The following is a 23,176-nucleotide window of genomic DNA, read 5'->3' on the forward strand; positions in this document are numbered from 1 at the left end:
ATTCTGCAGCACAATCAGTACCTTTGTCAGTTCTATATAAATCACATTTTGACAACATGCTTTTATTCTTTGCTAATGCTTCAACCAAGGCAGGCTGCAATACACCATCACCACCTTGCTTCTGTAGCGCAAGCACACTCAGCTGTGTACCTTCAGCTTTGGCCAGTGAACTTAACCCCTTACCAACTGGGTTACACATATGGTAAACAGACTGCTCACACAAACTATCACTGCATGGTGTAGACCCAGTCTGTTCCACCAGAGCAAGTTCAGTGCTGTCCTGGAAAATCTCTGGCTCAAACGCATGGAGAGCCCCTGAAACTTCCATGGACAACCCTGTGGCTCTGCGTCTGGTTGCCAAGGGAGACATCCCTCTTTCCTCATTACTTTTGAACAAATGAGAATAAGTACATTTATCATCGGCAATACCTTTACCATCAGCATTCATAGACATAGCAGTGTTATAAGCTTTAACAGGCTGTTTTTAGTCAGTACACTCAGCACACCACCCTTCCTCTCCAAAGGCATTATTTTGGCTATTAGGGCGGCTCCACAGTTGTCCTGGGAAACCACGTGCCTCACCACTGCGGGCTCCTGGTAGGTTTCCCTGGGCATCTCTGTAGCACCAGTCACTAGGGAACATGGCATACAAACTGTATTGGTCACCCCTAGGTTACCACTTCCAGCACTCTGGTGGATTACACCAGGCACACACAGAGTCCAGTCTTTTTGAGTTCTTAACCTTGCTGCAGGTTGAGCTTCAACCTGTGTCTCCCCACTACTCAGGGTAGCACACTGCAGCAAGTCCATTTTTACACCTTCTGCTGATCTCCCAGCCGGATATACTCCCACTTCACTGGGATCAGTCCCACAAACTGCAACAGTCTTACCATAATCTGTAGCAGGTAACTTTGGCTTCATTTGAGTACGTTGTCTCTCCTTTATCACGCTTTTACTGGCCAACTCTCCCTGGTGGCCATGGAACAAAACTGCAGCAGCCACTTCTGACTCCTTAGCACCCCCTGCAAGTACAACAGGTACTTCCTCACTGTTGCCAGAGGTGACTGACAACATGTTTGCACAAAAATCTGGGCTTGCGGACAAAGACTTCTGCCCAGTAACCACATCTCCAGGCATGTTCCATAACCTGGGACAAGAAAAAATACCATGCCCCCGTTGACCACATTCCAGGCATGGTACATTTCTGTACATATCTTTAGGGGGACGCCGCTCCACATCTCCACTGTAGCTCCTCCTTCCGGTTAACACCCCATCTCTTGTTGCCAAGGTAGATGGCACTCTTCCAGCTGTACTTTGACTCTCCCAAATGTAGCAATTTTGCACTCCTTGAAGCATTGTTGCTTTCACCTTGCCACAATCCTCTGCAGGCCATACTTTTCTCACGTGGTCGTCTGCAGCCTTCACATTACCACGGTTGCTACGGGCAACCACATACTTATTGAACTTCTGATCCGCCTTTTGGGCACTCCTGGGACTCAAATCAGGTTTCCTAAACATTTTAGACTTTTGTCTGGCCATGTCACTTTGTATTGGAGACAGAGACAATGGGCACGTGGCGACAACATGACCCCACTCTCTGCACCGCAAACAGCGCTCTTGTTTCAGAGCCTTAACAGGGCTTCCCCCAATTGCATCCCCTTTCAAAATTAGGCTTCTGCACATTGATAGCTGGCCTGCTTGCACCAGCGTTGTCAGGGGCAACAATATGCACGTCCCCTTTAACTGGGGTTGGTGTAGCAAAAAACAGTCTGCAATACTCTCCAGCAGGCTCAAACCCTTGCTTCATCTTTGCAGTCTCTCCACCAGACTTTTGCGCCTTCCAGCAAAAAAAAAATTTAACGCTGTCACTTTAAAGCAAGTTGCTTTTCTCTTCGTGCAAGCTCTCCTCAGCTGCACACACAGATTGTGCTGTCTCATGCACACAAACACAGTTCATAGCAAAAAAAAAATAAAAAATTTGACTTTTCATTCACAGGTACACCACCTGCAACACGCAATGCCTTTTGCACAATGCTGTTCGCCTGGCTGCCACACACAGTTAGCAGTAGTTCCTGATGTGACTTACTGTAGAGCAAGGACCCGGATTCCACCGTCTTGTGCCCGCATTCGAACACCACTTGTGACATTGGGGTGTTTAGCTCAAGTGGTTAGAGGCATTTTTCAGTTCACATCAGGCAGGCGTTTATAGTTAAGGGCCTGGTAGCCCACGTTTATTAAAAGGAAAAACAAAATAGTCCATCCAGGAATCCCACGCAGGGGTCCAATCTTAAATTAAATACACACAATCCAAATGAAAAATGATAGCCCACCTGGCTACTCTTCAGCAGTAGTGCTGCTATAAGTACTTGCCCCTCAAACGAGCTGCTTGGATACACACAGTCTTATGCCGCGTACACACGGGCGGACTGTATGGCGTACTTAGTCCGTCGAAACACATTTCAGTGAACAGTCCGCTCGTGTGTGGGCTTCAGCGGACTTTTTCAGCGTGCAGTCTGGCGTACTAAGTATTTCGGATTTTTCGAAATTCTGTCCGTCATACTTTGGTTTCAGCGGACAATCCGCTCGTCAGTAGGCTAGTTCGACGGACTAAGAATGGCGCATGCTCAGAAAGGATTTACACGGCGGAAGGGTGCTTTGCTGTGTATTGGACTTCCTATTTCTAGTCCCGTCGTACGTGCTGTACACGTCATCGCGCAAGCTTTCGACGGACTGTTTGTGCATCCGTGTGTGGTCAAGTCCGTTCAGTCGAAAGTATGACGGACTGTCCGTCGGATTGTATGACGGACTAAGTATGCCATACAGTCCGCTCGTGTGTACGCGGCATTAGGCTCCTTGGACGCACACAGCTTCAACCCTTCAACGCACACAGCTTTGGGCTCTTTGGACGCACACAGCTTCAACCCTTCAACGCACACAGCTTTGGGCTCTTTGGACGCACACAGCTTCAACCCTTCAACGCACACAGCTTTGGGCTCTTTGGACATGCACAGCAGCAAGCTACTCCACCATCCTCCACCCTTTCACTCCATTCCCAACAGCCCTTTGTTATATGGCAGTGATGGCGAACCTTGGCACCCCAGATGTTTTGGAACTACATTTCCCATGATGCTCAACTACACTCCAGAGTGGATGAGCATCATGGGAAATGTAGTTCCAAAACATCTGGGGTGCCAAGGTTCGCCATCACTGTTATATGGCATGTGTGCAGCTGGGCACACACCCTGCTCGTTATCCTCAAGACCTGGACACAGGGCTGGAGATATGCAAACTCTGTCTCTTTTTCCTCCGATTTCATAAGGACAGAGCCTCGCTCTGTCACAATATATATATATATATATATATATGTGTATGTGTGTGTATATATATATATATATATATATATATATATATATATATATATATATATAATGTTTGGGGTTCTAAGTAATTTTATATAAAAAAAAATCTGATTATAACTTGTAAACAACAGATGTCAAAAAGAGACTCGGTCCTTAAGTGGTTAAACAAATCCAAAATAACAAAATGTCGGACGAAATTCCAATTCAAATAGTTTTCGAATCAAACTCAAAATATTTTTTTAATTCAAACCGCTTTCTAATTGAATTTGAATTTCCGAAGGGAAGGGAATAAAATAGAATAGAAAATAATAGAATAGAATAGAAAATACGAGAATAGACTATAATAGAGTAAAACAGAACAGAATTCAAAATAAAAGAATAGAAAATTTTTTGAAAAAAGGGATATAATAGAAAATAGAATAGAAAATAAAGGAATAGAATACAATAAAATAGAATATAACCATCTTCTGAAATTCGAATTTCAAATAGAATAGATTTTAATTTGAATACAATAGACAATACAAGAATAGAATATAATAAAAAAAATAGAAAAGAAAGAACATAACCAGTTCCCAAAATTTGAATAAAATATATTTGAATTAGAATATACTAGAATGGAATAGAAAATAAAAGAAGAGAAGTGGCTAGAATAGAAAAGAATAGACTAGAAAAAAACAATAGACTAGATTAGAAAGAATATAACCATCTTCCAAAAGTTAAATAGAATAAATTAGATTTTGAATGGAATTCAAATTGATTCAAATAAACAAAATGAGTTCCGAAAACAAATGTAACAAATCAAGTTTATGTAGATAATAAAACAAAACAATTTTTTTGGTCTGCGTGTCTACTTCTCAGAGCAAGATCAGATCATGTTATGAAGCAGTACTTTCCTTATAAATGAAAGTTAAAGAATACTGATATTTTTTCTCTGTTCTGTCTGTGGTGGGTTTGTTTAACCAGTGGGTTTAATGGAAAACTGACCTATTCCCTTGTCCACTGTTTTAACCACCTCAGTACAGTGCACTTACACCCCCTTCCTGACCAGAACAATTTTCAGCTTTCAGCGCTCTCACAATTTGAATGACAATTACTCAGTCATGCAACACTGTACCCATATGAAACTTGCTTCCTTTTTTCCACACAAATAGAGCTTTCTTTTAGTGGTATTTAATCACTAGTGTTTTTTTTATTTTTTGTGCTATAAATAAATAAAAAAAAAATTGTGAAAAAAATGCCTTTTTCTTTGTTTCTGTCATAAAATTTTGCTAATTAGTATATATCTTTGGTAAAAATAACCCACATGAAAATTGATCACTTCTGATCAGGCCTTCAGTACATCAGGTGTATCTCATTTCTTGAGACACTAACAAGTCAGGAAAGTACAAATACCCCCCAAATGACCCCTTTTTAGAAAGTAGACATTCCAAGGTATTAAGTAGCATGGTGAGTTTTTTTAAGTTGTAATTTTTTCCCACAATTCTTTGCAAAACTAAGATTTTTTATTTATTTTTTACAAAATTGTCATATTATCAGGTTATTTCTCACACACAGCATATGCATACAACAAATTACACCCCAAAATACATTCTGCTACTTATCCCGAGTACGGCGATACCACATGTGTGAGACTTTTACACAGCCTGGCCACATACAGAGCACTAACATTGATGTAGTACCTTCAGACGTTCTACGAGCAAAAATGATGCATCTCATTTCTCAACCACCTATTACACTTTTGAAGGCCCTGGAGTACCAAGACAATGGAATTGCCCATAAAATGACCCCATTTTGGAAAGCAAACACCCCAACGTATTATCTGTAAGGCATAATGAGTCTTTTGAAAGGTTCATTTTTTTTCCAGAAGTTTTTGGAAAATGTGGAAAAAAAATGAAAACGCATTTATTTTTTTACACAAAGTTGTCAATTTATAAGATATTTCTAACACATAGCATGTATATAGCAAAAATTACACGCCAAATCACATTCTGCTACTCCTCCCGAGTATGGTAATACCACATGTGTAGAACTTTTACACAGCCTGGCCACATACAGAGGCCGAACTTTGAAGTAGTACCTTCAGGCGTTCTAGGAGCATAAATGACACATCTCATTTCATTCCTACCTATCACACTTTTGAAGGTCCTGGAGCACCAGGACAGTGAAATTACCCACAAAATGACCCCATTTTGGAAAGCAAACAACCCAACGTATATTCTATGAGGCATGGGCTGAAAATAGGTACTCTGGTACTCTGATGGCCTGGTGACAGGTACTCGGGTACTCTGATGGCCTGGTGACAGGTACTCGGGTACTCTGATGGCCTGGTGACAGGTTCTCTGATGGCCTGGTGACTGGTATTTGGGTACTCTGAAGGGCGGTGATAGGTACTCATATGAACTGTGACAGGTACTCGGGTACTCAGATGAACTGTGACAGGTATTCAGGTACTCAGATGAACTGGGACAGGTACTCGGGTACTCAGATGGACGGGAACAGGTACTCAGATGAACTGTGACAGGTTCTCGGGTACTCAGATGGACTGTGACAGGTACTCGGGTACTCTGATGGACTGTGACAGGTACTCGGGTACTCTGATGGGCTGTGACAGGTACTCGGGTACTTTGATGGGCTGTGACAGGTACTTGGGTACTTTGATGGGCTATGGCAGGTACTCGGGTACTCAGATGGACTGTGTCGGGTACTCTGATACTCTTATGGACTGTGACAGGTACTTCGGTACTCTGATGGACTGTGAGTGACAGGTACTATGATGGGTGATGACAGGTCCTCTTTATTGGGGGGGGGGGGGCAGGCAATCAGTGTGATTTGTGTGTTCTGTAAGTGGTAACGAGATGTTACCGCAATCTCCTCCTCACACAGGATCGGTGTGTGAGGAGGAGAACCCGGTAACATCTCGTTACAGCGGTTTGTTTACATTTAGTGATCGGCTGTGAAAGGATCACAGCCGATCACGTGGGTAAACAGCCAGCCAATGGCTGTTTACCAGCGTCGGTGACGAGCAGTCTTCCTGGGAACACGCCGCCACCGACGTGCACGCGCAGCGCGCTCGTGATCGCACGCACGCGCCGTGCACAGTGGGGGTGTAACCATCTGCCCAATGGCTGTTCACCCCCCTCGGTGGCGAGCGGTGTCTCCGTGACACGCCGCTACCGAAGGAACAGGGATGCGCGCGCATGATCGTGTGCATTCCCTGTTTAAACGGGAGGACGTCTTATGACGGCCTCCCGCCACAATAGGTGCGCCGCCTGGCCTTCATTTGACGGCCGGCAGTCAGCAGCTAGTTAAGGTAGATAGGGGAATCCTCCCTGCTGTGTCTTTGTATTCTGACAGTGGGGAGTCTTCCTCGCAGTCAGAATACACTGATCTATCGCTGTCTATTGCTTGATCAAGCAGAAAAATAACAGGGCGGTTGAAGAGATATCAGTCTGTATATTGACTTCTGTTCAACCACAGTGGTCATACATGGATCAAAATCTGGCCAGTCCCTTCCGAGAGCTAGGAAGGAGACCTCTGTTTTGGTATGGCAGCTTATCTCTGCCCTGAACACTTTCCACAGACAGTTAGTGGAAAAACCAGCACAGAGGCTAACCCCCAGCATTCCTCTTGCCATTTCTTGTCTCAGAAAAATGCTCTGAGCCAAGATAAGTTGCTGTTGTATAGTTACATAGTTAATCTGGTTGAAAAAAAAGACACAATTTCATCTAGTTCAACCAATAGAAGAAGAAAAATGTATGTATGTATATATATGTACCCATAGTTAATCCAGAGGAAGGCAAAAAAAAACAAAAAAAAAAAAAAAACAGCAAAGCATGATCCTGTTTGCTACAGCAGAAATCCTTCCTGATCCCCCAGAGAGGCAATCGGATATTCCCTGGATCAACTTTACTTATAAATGTCAGTATCCAGTTATAGTTTGTGTATCTAGGAAAGAATCCAGGACTTAAAACAATCTACTGAGCTGTCCAGAACACCTCTTTAGGGAGTCTATTCTACATTCTACAGATGAAGTCTCTTTTCCTCTAGATGTAAAGAGTGCCCCCTTGTCCTCTGTGATGGCCTTACAGTGAATAACTGAACACCAAGTTCACTCTTTGGACCACTTATATATTTGTAGGTGAACAAGTATGTTGCGCTTAAATGAAATAAACAGTAAATAAATAATATAAACAAGCGAGTCCAAGAGTCACAAACGTGACACAATAGTGAAAGTTTGAATGCTGTGTCACCAACTTCCTCCATATTGTGCGACCACCACCAAAACGATAGGATGTGCCCTTACCAAAGAGCGTTGGCCACCTATTACAGGTAGTCAACATAGGCTTGCATGTCTGGAAAAACTCCACGTCTGTAAGTAGGTCCGCTCAACAGAAACTTCAAGCCAGCACCGGGGAAAACATCAGGTTTCTTTTACTCCAACCGTGACATCAGGTCATATACCCCAAATGAGAGACAAACGCCACAATAGTGTAAAACCTTTGTTACCAGGATTTAATAAAGGTAATAGGGCAGCACAGTGGTGCAGTGGTTAGCACTCTCACCTAGCAGTAAAAAGGGTCGCTGGTTCAAATCGCAACCACGACACTACCTGCCTGGAGTTTGCATGTTCTTCCTGTGCCTGCGTGGGTTTCCTCTGGGTACCCCGGTTTCCTCCCACACTCCAAAGACATGCAGGTAGGTTAATTGGCTTCTGTCCAAAATTGACCTTAGTATATGAATAGAGACCTTGGATTGTGGGCTCCTTGAGGGTAGGGACCGATGTGAGTGTGCAATGTACAGGGATAGGGACAATTGTAGACACTCAAGTTGAACTGGATGGACTGGTGTCTTTATTCAACCTTACTAACTATGTACCTATGTAATGCACTTCCGTGAAAAGATGATTAAAACAGCATGTACTGGTCACAGTGGTTTCAGAGGTAAATTCTCCAAACACAATGACATGAAATTATGCTATCGCTCGACCGGTTTCATCGCTAATCAGACTTCTTCTGGAGCATTATATATTTGTAAATGTTGATCATATCCCTCCTTAATCTCCTCTTCTCAAGAGAGAATAAATTCAGTCCCTCTAATCATTCCTCATAGCTGAGCTCTTCCATGCCTCGTATCAGTTTTGGATGCTCTTCTCTACACTCTTCTCCAGTTCCCTCAGGGCCGTCTTTAAGGCAGGGCAAAAGGGGCAGCTGCCCTGGGCCCTGTCATTGTTGTGGGGCCCAAAGCAGCTGCCTCATACTTGCCAACTATCCCAGTGTAAATTCCCTTGTCCCTTGAAGTTTTAGTCCCAATATCTCAGTGTGAAGTGCTGGTACTAATGCTGCCCAGCTCTGCCCTATTGTTGTGTACAGATAACTCACCTGCAGACCCTGAGTTTACATGTAAATAACCGGCATTCATATGTAAATAGTGGCGGCATTACTAAGTAAATAGTTGCGGTCGGAAGCATTGATATGTAAATAAAGGTGGCATTCATATGTGTATCATGCTCCCCTGCAGTGAGGAGATGATGTGCTGTAACCTCCAGCAACCAATCAGTGAGCAGTATTACTTTACAGTAATCTCTAGTAACCAATTAACAAGCATAAATCATTTGCTGTAACCTCAAGCAACTAATCAGTGAGCCGTAATGTGTGCTGTAACCTCTAGCAACCAGTCATTAAGCAGTAAGGATATGCTGTGACCGCTGGTAACCAATCGCAATTGCTGCCTGATCTGATACAGTAAACATATTTTGAGTCTAGCTGCTAGTTATTGTATGTCTCAGAGCAGGTGGGAGCAAAACTGCATGGGGGGGGGGCAAGAAAATGTTTGCCCAGGGTCCAATCAGTATTAAAGACGGCCCTGAGTTCCCTGATATCCTTTTTATGAACTGGTGCCCAAAACTGAACTGCATATTCCAGATGAGATCTTACTAATGATTTGTACAGGGGCAAAATTATCTCTCTCAGAAGTCCATATGTCTCCTAATATAAGAAAGGACTTTTCTCGATTTGGAAACCGCAGCTTGGCATTGCATGTTATTATTAGGCTTATTATCTACCAAAACCCCCAGATCTGTCTCCACTACGGATTCCCCCAGTTGTACTCCTCCTAGTATGTATGAGGCATGCATATTCTTAGCCCCCCAAGTGCATAACTTTGCATTCATCAACATTAAACCTCATCTGCCACATAGTTGTCCAATTAAACAGAGCATTGAGGTCGGCTTGTAAGTTGGAGACCTCTTGTAAGGACGTTATTCCACTGCACAGCTTGGGGTCATTCGCAAACACTAAAATGGTACTTTTAATCCCACACCCAATATCATTTATAAATATATTAAAAATTAAGGGTTCCAACATTGAACCTTGGGGTATGAAGCTGCCATTTCCTTCCTACCTGTAATGGGATCATCCCCAGATGGGGGGAGTGTTCAAATCAGACCTCATAACTAGTCTTAGAAAGCACCTAGCAACATGGAACTAAGTACTGCATACAGTATCCCATAGGAGACAGAATAGTCAAACAAATTATAGATCTTCTTTAACCCCTTGCTGTTGACTGCATACATATATGCGGCCTAACAGAAGTAGTCTTTTTTCCGTGGGGCCGCATATCTTCCTTTGTGCTGGGAACGCGATGCACATCACTGTCCCAGCACAGAGACTGGGCTCTCACCGAGAGTCCCAGGGCTTGTTCTAATGATCAGGACCCGGGACTTTTCGATTCCAGGTCACCTGATCACTGTGATATCCAATGAGAAACTATCACAGTGATCAGTCACTGTGAGCTTACACCTGTGTTTACTTCCACTTCAGAATGAAGAGAAGGATACTTTGTATCTTCCTCTTCTTGCATGAGAGTAAAATGTAAACACACAAAAGGTGTGTAAAAAAAAAAAAATCTAATTTTATAATAAAAAAGTAAAGAAAAAAATAACAAGATCAAGGTGTGTTAGGGTTAAGGCCGGGGTCAAAGTTCAACATATTTTGAGTAGAACAAAAAAAAAGTTTAGATTGGTATCAGTGTCAGTGTCTTTTAGGGAGGAGTAAAAAAAATAAAAAATCATAGTGCGCACTATTGTTTCTGGGTTGTACCACGGGTAAAAACAACAACATATACCTATGTGGTATCGCTGCAATTGTCAGGAGCAGGAGAATTTATTTTGGGTTGCTCTTTGGTGGTAAATGATGACAGCAAGAAATATACAACTAAATTAAAAAACATGATTTTTTTTTTTTTTACTATTTTGTACCAGTTTTCCTTTAATAATAAACAAAAATAAGGAGATATCCCTTACCATTTGCATTATGAAAACAAAGCCACATTTTTCTTGAAAAAAACAAAGTATAATCCACCTGGATGCACAATGTAGTCATGACGATATGTACATTTCTACTAACACATGTCAAAATTGCAAAATTATGCTTAGGTATTTACATTTGTTTTACCCTTAGGTGTGAAGGGGCTAATGTCTTAAGTTGTCCAAATGCACGTCAACTTTTAGGCAACTTCTGTCAGTTCAATCAACTGAATGGTTGACTGAAAGAGAAAACAGTCTACCACCCAGGTCAATCAACAGAATTCGATTGATCAAACTGGGCTACAAATTTACAGCTCCAATGTAGGTAACTGATTGAAACCAGAAAGCAACTACAACAACTTCATCAAAAATGATTGGCTTTTTCCTCTGAATTCAAACAAGGCAATTTAGAGTCCATCTGTTTGTGGTCGGTCAAAACACTAATTTTATTTTTCAATTACTTGAGATTCCAAATCCAGCTTAAGAGAAGGTGGTTGAAATAGACTGAAAGAGGCCAAGTGCATGGACAGCTTTTATTGGTTTATGTGGGCAACACAGACGGGATCACTTTTCAGATGTCTGGTTGAAGCACACATTAGCCATTCTTCCTTCTATAGGGAGAACCTGTCTTTAATCAACTACACAAGGGTTGGGTACTTGAGGACAATAGCCAAAACTTTGTATTTTTGTTTTAAATAGAGTTGGGTATGATAAAAAAAAACCCTATTAGTTACATTTTTTTAATCTGTCTGTGTTCCATTGGGAGGATTTTCCTTCGCTTTCTGTCTCAGAGATGCAACACTTGTGGACCTGTTAGCATCTGGGTTCAATGCCAAACTAGATGGATTCATTGAAAGGTATCCTTAGGCATTTGGAGGAGATGCCCTGGTGATGCTGTAGGACCAGTTCTCGCTGATTTATGCCCTTTCTCCATTACAGCTTCTTTCACATTTGTTTCACAGGATCCAGGTGAAGGGAATATCAGTCATTTTAATTGCACCAGCTTGGCTCAGGAGAACATGGTATTCCAACACTGTGAACATTTTAGGGAACAGTCGTTGGGTGCTTCCAACCCGCCGAGGTCTCCTGTCACAAGGTCTGATCTTCTGTAATTCCCTATTAGCTTTAATGGCTATTGAAGACAGTCATCCCAACAATTTTGAGAGCCAGTAAGGCTACTTCAAGGAACAGGACCTGGTGTGAGGCTAGGAAATGTCATCCTTATGCAAGTATGTTTGTCACGATCAGGAGTCAGGCTTGAAGACTAATTGCTCTAGCAGTTTATATAGCAGAATAAGCACACAGTCAGCCACCCTGGCAAATTACCCAGGCTCACCTGAGGTGCGCAGTCTAAGTACTAACCAGTGTTCACCAGAGCTCCTAATGGTGGTGATGGATTTTTCTGCATACCAGGTCACGGTCCTCAGGATCAACCCACCAAGAGGTGAGCAAGTCAGGGTCCAGTAGCAGATAAGCAGGTAAGGATCAAACAGAAACGTAGTCAGTAAACAAGCCAAAGGTCAGCAACGAGTAGTTGCAGGTTGGGATCAGGCAGAAGCATAGTCAATGTACAAGGGTCAATAACGAGTGATAGCAAAATATGGACGGTAGCAGGGAAGACAAGAGCAAGATACTGGCTTAAGAGAGCACAATAATCTGGTAAACAGGAAGGCTTAAATCAGGAAGTTTATGGGAGAAGCAAAGAGTTCAAGGCTTAGCAGAAGTCAAGGCAAAAGGCAGGGTTGTCCAATGGATTAGACAAGGTGCTGTCCAGCATCTTAAGTAGCTCAGACAGAATAGTCCTTGCCAGACACAAAGGTCCCAGGTTCAAGTACAGGCCCTAATAATGTTGAATTTTCTTCAGTCAGGGGTAAATATGCGACTGGCCTTGAGAATAATCAAGGGACACATTTCGGCCTTGGCAGTCTTATTTTAGAGGCCCGTTGCTTCTCATTCCTTAGTGCGGGCCTTTGTTCAGGGTGTCATGTGCATATGGTCAGGCCGCTTTTGACTCCGTGGGACCTCAACTTGGTGGTATCGGTTTTACAGAAACCAGCTTTTGAGCCGATTAGAGACCTTTCCATAGTTCTTTTCACACAGAAGATTATGTTCCTATTACTTGGCAAAATTACAATTACTTTTTTGCCAAAGATGGTTTTGGCTCAACTACATATCGAAAAATCTAAGCAATGCATTTTCTTCTGTAAACAAAAGGTAAGATCGGGCAACTACTTGCATACTTGACCCATTTAACCACCTCAATACCAGGCACTTAAACACCTTCCTGCCCAGACCAATTTTGAGCTTTCAGTGCTGTCGCACTTTGAATGACAATTGCACGGTCATGCTACACTGTACCCAAATGAAATTTTTATCATTTTTTTCCCACAAATAGAGCTTTCTTTTGGTGGTATTTGATCACCTCTACGTTTTTTATTTTTTGCTAAACAAATGAAAAAATAAACGAGAATTATGAAAAAATATGTTTTTTTTTGTTTCAGTTTCAAAACTTTGTAAATAAGTACATTTTCTCCTTCACTGATAGGCACTGATGGGGCTCCACTGACGGGCACTGATGGGCACCAATGAGGTGGCACCAATGAAGTGGCACTGATGAGGTGGCATAAATGGGCACTGATATGTGGCACTGATGGGTGACACGGATGGGCACTGATAAGTGGCATGGATAGGCGGCACAGATGAGTATGGATGGGCACTGATAGGTGGCACGGATGGGCACTGATGGGTGGCACGGATGGGCACTGATGGGCGGCACGGATGGTCACTGATAGGCGGCATTATATTGTGCTGATGGATGCCAATCAGCGCCAAACAATAATGCATGAAAAAAGAAATTTGTTGTGCTATAAGCTAAAAATAAATAAAATAAAAAATAAAAATACAGCAGCTGACACAGTATTGCTGGACACAATATAAAATGAATGAAAAGTACAGTGTAGCGCTAAAAGATTAAAAGAACACAATGAAACCAAAGTTCATATATATAGTTGGTATATTAAATTCCAATCAAAGAAGAGTTCTTATGCATCAGTCCAGAGAAGAGAAAAGAGGGACCATCACCAGCACCCGACAATACTGACTCTTACCATCAGTGCAATTAAAACACGCACATGTAGCACGATCCTTGACAATCAAATCCCCAGGCTCTTCTTTATCCTGACTCAGCAATTCAATCCGGAATATATCATCAGAAAATACGTTTTTACTCCACCACACTCCAACTGATATATCCTCAATAGTAATTCAATGGCCACATGCGGGAATGAAAGAAATGATCTCATTGCGCAAATACCATAAAAATTCTAACATTCTTTATTCATAGATTCCAATAAAAATGCACTCACATTTTGTGAAGTTTTACCAGCATGAAGATAAAAATATAGCCAGCACAAAGAATGGAAGCCACTCCCGCACTCCTTCGCATGTCACTAGTCCCTCATACACCCAACATTTCGTCACGATTGTGCATCATCAGGGGCGTGACTGTGACATATGAAAGAGGTCTTTTATAGAGAATATAATAAATAATCAATAATAGCCTCAAACAGATGAAGTTCTGCAAGTGGGAAAAACCCCTTCCACTTAGGAAGCCTCGCTGCATTCCGCGTGCGTTCCATTGCCCGGAAATTACATCTAAAAACAACATTACAGGTCATAATATTATGACAATCCCAGGCCACCTTTCTACATGAGACACTATTTTCGGCTAGAAAGGCAGTAGCCCGCACATGGATGCAGGCTTTACCCCCTGCATTGCAGGGCTGGAAAAAGGAGATCAATGACACTCTCCCTTACAAAAAACTGATCTATACAAATAGAGGATGTCCCCTTAAGTATGAGAATGTGTGGGGCAGATGGTTGATGGATGGTGAAACGTGCACTTGATTTGCTATTTTTCTTCCTGTTGTATAATGACTGAATTTATAGTCTCTAAGATTTATAACGGAGACTAAGGATGAGCCGAACACCCCCCTGTTCGGTTCGCACCAGCAGGTGCGTTACATCAGAGGGGGGTGGGGTCACCCATACGTCACTGGGGAACCCCATGGCTTCCCTCATCAGCATCAGAGGGGGCGGGGTCAGGTGATGGGTGGCCCCGCCCTCCTAATATATATATCCTTCCAGATTCTGATAAGCCCCCCGCCCGCAGACCCCCACAACCACCGGCCAGGGTTGTGGGGATGAGGCCCTTGTCCACATCAACATGGGGACATGGTGCTTTGAGGGGTCACAGACCCCCAAAGCATCCTCCCAATGTTGAGGGCATGTGACCTGGTACGGTTCAGGAGGGGGGGGGCGCTCTCTCACCCCCCCTTATTCCTGCGGCCTGCCAGGTTGCCTGCTCGGATAAAGGGTCTGGTATGGATTTTTAGGGGGACCCCCACGTCAATTTTTTTTTTTAAATTTAATGCGGGGTTCCCCTTAATATCCATACCAGACCCTTCAGGTCTGGTATGGATATTTAGGGAGACCCCCACATCAATTTTTTTTTTTATTTGACACGGGGTTCCCCTTAATATCCATACCAGACCTGAAGGGCCTGGTAATTGAATTTAGGGGAACCCCCACGCTTTTTTTTTTCTTAATTTTTTTTATTTTTTATCAATGAATGAATTGTCGGCTAATACAGAGAACACTCATTGAGTGTTCTCTATATTACGGGACCTGACAATGGAAAGTGATTTTAAAAGACTTTTTGTGACACTTTGTGCAGAGACAGTTCTAAGCACGGGAAACATGCGCCCCCTTCACAGGCATACTATAGACACCCCCAGGTACGAAATTTAAATATTACACTTTTATTGTTTCACTTTAATCATTATTAAAATCATTGCTCCTGAAAAAACTGCCATTTTTAAAACTTTTTTTTGCATTGATCGATGTCCCCTGGGGCAGGACCCGGGTCCCCAAACACTTTTTAGGACAGTAACTTGCATATTAGCCTTTAAAATTAGCACTTTAGATTTCTCCTATAGACTTCTACAGGGTGTTCCGGCTTTTCGAATTTGCAGCGAACAGCCCAAATTGTTCACTGTTCGCTGAACAGGTGAACAGGCAATGTTCGAGTCGAACATGAGCTCATCCCTAATGGAGACGTCTTAGTTCTACTCACGCCTGATACACGGACCTATGCCAAACAAGTGACAGGATGTGATGATGTATGTACTGTTGTCTGTGTCAAGATTTCTTTTACTTATGTATGTACCATGCATATACTTTTCAATATAATTGTTTTTTCCAATAAAAAAAAAAAAGATGATTTGGCTTTCCATATGTAGTCCTTTCAAAATGGTTTATTTTGCAGTAGAACTTTCACAAACACAGTCTCTTAGGGAACAGAGGACACAGGTGAAGAACTCAGGCACCTTAAACTGCAGGTTTAGCAAATTCTCTATTTCCACCCAGAGAGTAGCCACTCGCAGCTGGGTACTCCAAGGCTGAACAGATCTCTAGCCAGAGATCATGGCAGTCGGCACGTTGACTCAAAACTTGAACAATCAACTGAGGGTATACAGGAACCTTTTTTCAACCGTACCTGGAACATTTCCCACTTCCTTTATAGTACTGGAAAATTGTGAATTCTTCAATGTCAACTTCCCAACTCAGTAACCAGGCACTTCTCAGGATTTCACTTGCCGGCCCTCCTCTGAAGAGTCCTCCCCCGGTCACTTCCATGAGCTGTGGTGTCCCTCCAAGCCAAGAGCACACCCGGACACTTTAAATCCTCCCTCGGTTACTGTGCCTCGGACCAGCAGGCTCCAAGATTCGAGAACAGACGGATCCTTACCCCAGACCAGGCAGGTCTATCAGGGGCCACTGACAGGAACATGTTGCGGCATGTCAAACACCCTGTGACCGGGACCCCTCACGGGACTACCCCGGTCCTGGAACCAGGACAGACCACACGGGTCTCATGAACAACTCCGGACCCCGAACACGTGCCCCACACCTGTTTAAGTACCCCCTCCCAGACTCCTCAGCGAGCCCCGGCACTCCCGCTGATTGGCTCCGAGAGGGCCGATACCAAAACATCCAACCAGATTTGGTTCTAGCCTGTCATGTGCACCTCACTGTTCACATGACCAGACAGAACTTCCAAGCATAGCCTGGCCAGACTGGTGTTGGGCCTACCTACAATAATTAACCCGCAGGACCTTTATTGTCCTGAGGCCAAAAACAAAATTTACAACGCGTGTGAGATTTGATCCCAAATGTCATCCGCTACACATATTAACCAGGACATTGTTTTTCAGTATTTTTTCCCCAGACCTCAGTTGCTGGGGGACAGGGTCCTACACACTTTAGATGTGGTGCTGGCTCTCAGGGTGTATCTGAAATTGACTGCTGAAATCGGCCAGTCAGACTCTGTTTTTCCTCCCAAAAAGTAAAGTCTTGAAGCTTCCAAGTCCATTATTTCTCATTGGATTATTTGGGTTATTTCTCATTCCTATGGCTTGAAAGGAAAGGCACCACCTTTTATATGCAAGGTCTCAACCTGATCTTTGGTTCACACCTTTACAAGGTGGGTGTAAGAGCTGAACAGAACTTGGCTTTTTGTCACAGTGTGTTCCATGTGGCAGTTTAGTTCTTTTTCGGCCTATCGATGGTTGCCCTGTCTCCCTCCTCTCATGAGCATTGCTTTAGGACATCCTTATGAGTGATAAATTATATGGCTGTTCTGTGTCACATGATGTGCAATAAAGAAAACTGGAGCTTTTACATACCTGTAAAATCCATTTCTTGGAGTACACATAGATTACAAAACCAATGTGCTTTCTGTATGGGAGGGATTATATAGGAGAGGACTTCCTGGCTTTTTGCTAGGTTCCAATCATCTTATGGGTGGCTCTTAATCCCATGAGTAAGGAGTAATATGGTTGCTCTGTGTTCCATGATGTACTCCAAGAAATGGATTTCACAAGTAAGGCAAAAATACAGCTTTCCCAAAAGGAGAATCAAAATTCTGTAACTCCCTAAAAGTGGAGCTTTTATTTATTAGTCATATAAATTCCACCTTCAATTACTACTCCATCTAACACCCTCTGTACAGGTTGATAATTCTGCTGTCCAAGGGTGTCTACATTGATACAGTGGAGCAGTGAGTGGAGCCACCCCTAGGACAGAAAGCATGATGCTGGCTGGATCATCTGGTGAAGAAAAAGGGTATGCAACCACTACATATAAGGAACTGCAATATATTAGGCTGGGTTCACATTGCCGTGCGGAGCAGCTCACAACAGGGGTCTGGTGCGTCCCTGTTCACTGTTTCAGGTCCGATTTCAGTCCGAATTTTTGGCTGAATTCGGACCTGAAACAGACCAAAAGACGCACAGGGTTCCTGTGCAATTCGCTTCGCAGCTGTCACAGAGATGTGTGAACCAGCTCTATTGAGAGACAGTCACAGTTTCCTGACATGCGAATTGAATGCTGGGAAAACCACATCCAATTTGCAATAGTGTGAATTAAAATAGGATGAGGCCGTGCCATTTGCTAATATGGTGGTCTAGGCCAGGTTTTCTAGAAAACAGGCACATCAATGGTGCATGTGTGTGCTGGCTTCTTAGTAGTATCAGGATTAGAGGTCAGTGCCTCCAGTGTGTGTTGGGGGCAGACAGAGGTTCACAGCTGCACCATGCTGTCCAGGACAGGACAGTGAAAGGTCCAAGCCAGTGAAGGACATAGCAGCAAGGAGCTGCAGGATGTGAGACCAGCTGAAAGAGGTACAGCGGTTGGAGCACAAGCACTGGGATGTGTTTGATGGTCAGGAGGACCGAAGATACTAAGTGTGAGCTGTAAAATTGCAAAGAGAGCCAGGAGGCTGAATACTTTTTTGTTTTTTTGATGGTGGAAACCAATGCGTGGGCAACTGGTATTCTGTTTGTGGAACTTTTCGTTGCTGTTTAATCTCAAAGTGGGCAGAAAAATCCCTGAAAATAAATTTCTGGCATGGAGTCAACTCACTGCTTGCACTACCAACGAGCTACAAAACCCCAAAGTTGCCACAATATATGACCCCCACTAAGCCTAAGTTCACACTAGTGCTGCTGGATAATTATGCATTTTCAATGTGTCTTTATAGTGCACTCTTGTGTTTTTTGGATTGCATTTTTATGACTTTTGCTTTTTTTTTTTTTTTGCAGATGGAGAAAACTGGTTTTGAACACAAAACCGTGCCAAAAATACATAGTACGTGTGCGTTTCATGCATTCCAATTGAAGTCTATGGGAACAAAAATGCACTATGCTGCACCAAAACAAAAGAAGCACCTGCACCTTTTCAAAAACTGCACTGCATCATGTTGTATTGATGTAAACCGGCACCATAGAGAATAATGTGATTTCCTATGTTCTGCGACAGCAGACACAGGAGGAATCATACTTGTGTAAATGGGGCCTAATTGTCCTGGTGACATTGATGGGAAATTTAAAGCTTTTTAGTGGTCACCTAAACAGAAATATACAGTATATAGACAGGAGTCAGGTGTTCTGGTGGGAGCTAACAGGGAATTGACCGACTTTTGCAAATTTTTGACTTTGTTCCAGGTTGGAGCTCATCGCTTATCTCACAGTACAATGTTGCAAAGTTCATTTAAAGTCATTGTCACCGAGGCCACTAATTTCAAGTACACATCACTGTATTTTAGCTTCAGTAACAGTGAAATAAATGGAAAAATACAACATAAACTCATATCCAGTAAAGTGAATTTAATTCTGTCTGCAAAGCACCACATGCTGTAAAATGACATTTGATTACTAGATACAAAAGGAAACACACATTAAACTAAATAATACATATGCTAATGTTTATTTATAGGAATCAAATCTTCTTTTGTCTCATAAAGCTGTATTGTCACTACAGTAAAGTATTTGCCTTTGTTCATTTTTTATGAGTTGTGTTTAATCCAATGATTGTTAACATTCGCTGTTAATCTTTCTTTTCTTCCTTCTAAAACAACAATAAACCCCGAACAAGTATATGATGTTCACACTGCTGGCTACCTTAAGGATTAGATATCACTGCCAAGAAAACAAGAGATTAAGAATCATTTTCATTTGGAAAACAAAAGCCTCTCCAGAGGAAACGCAGATGGAGTCTAGTTCAAACAAATTTGAAGTGTTCAATCACAGGTGTGTTACAACTTCAAAGGAAACCACAGTTATTATACAAGTTGTGTCTCTAGAATGATACTTTGTAGTGTACAGTTTTTTTTGTTTTTTTTCTATCTAAGCAAATTTGGCCACTTTATTAAAAAAAGGTGGATAGGTTAGCAACGGCAACCCAAATGCATGAATGGATAAGTTCACCTTTTATAAAAAGACCTTCATAGCAAATGTTGACAGGCTCCATACTCCAGTATGCCAAAAGAAAAACAATTGGCTTTCTTGGAAGGAGCAAACATTTTAATATGATGTAATATCATGAATAAAAGATATGCGATTTTATATCATTGATTGTGATTGTAATGAATATAATATATAAACACCTCAAAAAGTCCCCAATTCGACAAATATGTGTATTTTTTTTTTGTAATCCTTTATTTAGACTTTGTGCATTTTGGGGTTTTTTTGTCAGAAAAAAAAAGTATGTTTATTGGACAGACTCGTAAATACATATCATTAAAGTGAAAGTAAACCCATCGATTTAAACAGTTTAAAAAAAAAGGCATGCCGGGAATGCTAACTGCACATTGGCTGTGCCAAACTATGAAACCATCCAATGGCTGGTGTCATAACGACTCACATGTGCAGCACCATAGCAGTTGAAGATTAAACAGAGGCAAAGATGGCAGCTTCCTTGGCTGAAAATGATAGGGGAGTTTACTTCCACTTTAAATATACATCATCGAATCAGTCACGTTACAGCAATACAAAGCAAACATATGCAAATAAAAAAGGGTATCACAAGGAAGTAACAGCCAACAGGCAAAAATGATATGCATTGCTAGACAGTAATCAAATGCATAAAAGGTTAACATACTCATAATGACATAAATTAAAATAACATGAACAAAAAACAAAAATGAAACAAATCCCCGAGAGCCCCGAGGGCTAGGAGAAAACCAGCATGTGGCCTGTGAGGCCACAAATTTCATGGGACTCAATTACCTGGACAAATGTATCATCAAGAGACTCTCTTTCCCTAAGTAGGGACCTAACCCTGAAGAAGTCTGTCTCTAACCAGCTGGTGAGGTGCAAGACCTGGAACATCCAGCCATGGGTGCAGCATAGAATAGAATTTTATTTGTTTATTTTATTTTTCCAATCTTAATTTTATTGGAAAAGTATTATACAAATAATTAAATATGCATACATTAATGGCATAATCATACCATCAGTCAATTTACAAATACATTATAGAAGCCTACATAACAAAAAAACAACAACAACAAAACAAAAAAAGAATAAAAAAAAATGGGGGAAAATGATGGCAACACATAAAGATCATGTTTTGAAAGATTATTATGTCTGTATGGGAATTTAAGCAAAATCTAAATAAGAAGTCTGGAGCGCAGACGGAGAGATGACATCATGAGGTGGGCACGACTGGTTTCGTGAGCGTACAGGCTGAGATCGTTTGACAGCCGTGCTCCTTCATCAAGCCTTGATCGTTTGACAGCCGTGCTCCTTCATCAAGGTTTGATGAAGGAGCACGGCTGTCAAACGATCTCAGCCTGTACGCTCACGAAACTGGACGCGCCCACCTCATGATGTCATCGCTCTCCGCCTGCGCTCCAGACTTCATTCTGCTTTGAACTTCGCTCCACGGCTGGTGTTTGTGCCACTTCCTGGCCGCTAGCGGCTACAACGCCTCAGCTTGATGGACTATCAGATGACCACATCCATGCTCAGCTTTTAAAGTGACTGAATGCTCATTCATCACATCCAAAATGTGAGTTGCCTGTATTAAATATGTTTTTATAATTAACGTGTATGTTATCTCTACACCCAGAGGCGCCTCTTCCTTTGCTTTTTTTTCCCATTTATTTGTAAATTCTGGGGGCTCAGGATGTTTTTTTGCAATAAGAATCTTATATATTGCTGATAGAACATGTTTTGGTTTAGTACTTTGTAACAAAATAGACTCAAACAAATGTAGATCCCTATCAAAAGATTGGTTTAAGGGAGTAGAGGACAAGAATGACATTACTTGCTGATATTCCAACCATTGCATAAGTGAGGGCTGTTGTGTAGAAATTAAATTCATTATGGATGGAAGTTTGCCCTGACAGAGAATTCGGCTCACTCTTCGGTGAGACTCTTTGTTCCATATTAAAAACTGTAACCGATCTACTGCAGGTAGAAATTGAGGATTGCCAAATAAGGGTGTCATGGGTCTTACTTGCGAAGAAAGCCTTAACCGCGAAATTGTTTTATATAAAATGCTCAATAAATGAGATGTAAGAAAAGGTAAAGAGAGCATGTCTTGTTGAGTACCACGGGAAGATACGTTTAACTAAAGAAGTGCCTGAAGATCAAACTGATTCATCCCATGTTCTATTGATACCCATTTTTTGGTATCTGAAACCAGTTCACTAATCTCATCAGAACTGCCGCAACATAGTAATAATATAGATCCGGTACACCAGCTCCTCCTTTTACTTTATGTTAGTGTTTTCCTATTTAATCTAGGTCTCTTGTACCCCCATATAAACTTTGTAAAAGCAGATAGTAAAATGAAGAAAAAAGATCTAGGAACAGGGATAGTTTAGAAAAGGTACAGAAAGCGGGGTATTATGTCCATTTTCAGTGTGTTAATCCTCCCCAACCACAAATATAGATTAGAATCATATTTTTAAGAATAGAATTTACAATGTACAATTCTATGTTGATAAGTCAGATTCTCACGTATTAGCAAATGATTTATTTGTTCTGCCCACTGCTGTCTGGTAGTCCCTCAGGAAACAATCCAATATTGAGCAATGAGCGATATATAACAACCATAAAACCGCAACATGTGCTTAAGGATTCTTCCTCCAAGGCACCCAGCAGACACACAATGGGATCTCTTGGAATTATGAACATATACACTTGGGATATCGTGTCCAGGACCTCTGTCCAATAACAGACTAGCTTAGGGGATCTCCAGAGCATATGGCTGAGAGCGCCATGATCACGTTCACAATAAGGAGTGCTCTGTTTCCCGCCCACAGACTTTGCGTATTTACAAAAGATAGTGTCAGTACTACACTAAATGTGGACAGGAGCTCCACAAAGAACCAGCAAAAGCTCGCAAGAGCACAACCTACCAGTGATTTTATTTGGCCCAGTCCATCCCTGAGCAACTACATATAGAGGCATGTCTTGGGGAGATTATACATTTTGGGAGCACCTTTTCAGATTTCCATCGGAGAAAGCCTGTGTGAAGATTTGCTGTCTGGGCCTGGCTTCACCACTGGGTATCCTGTAACCTCAAGCCCTCTCTCCAGCATTTTCAAGTTTTGCAATAAATGGTAGAAAGTCAAAAAGACTGGAGCTTAATTTGTGACTACTGA

General features: G+C 42.1%; 1 protein-coding gene across 1 annotated transcript in view; it reads left to right on the plus strand.

The window, feature by feature from the left end:
* ASB3 (ankyrin repeat and SOCS box containing 3) overlaps positions 1–20,114 on the plus strand; it is a 301,962-nt gene extending 281,848 nt beyond the window's left edge. The window contains exon 10 of the mRNA XM_077485559.1: positions 19,657–20,114. Coding sequence (XP_077341685.1) covers positions 19,657–19,694 — 38 coding nt within the window. The 3' untranslated portion in view covers positions 19,695–20,114. The remainder of the gene's footprint in view (positions 1–19,656) is intronic.
* Positions 20,115–23,176: the final 3,062 nt, after the last annotated feature.

Source organism: Lithobates pipiens, unplaced genomic scaffold (assembly GCF_037356315.1).
Source record: "Lithobates pipiens isolate NorthernLeopardFrog02 unplaced genomic scaffold, aLitPip1_a1.2 Scaffold_18, whole genome shotgun sequence".
NCBI lineage: Eukaryota > Metazoa > Chordata > Amphibia > Anura > Ranidae > Lithobates > Lithobates pipiens.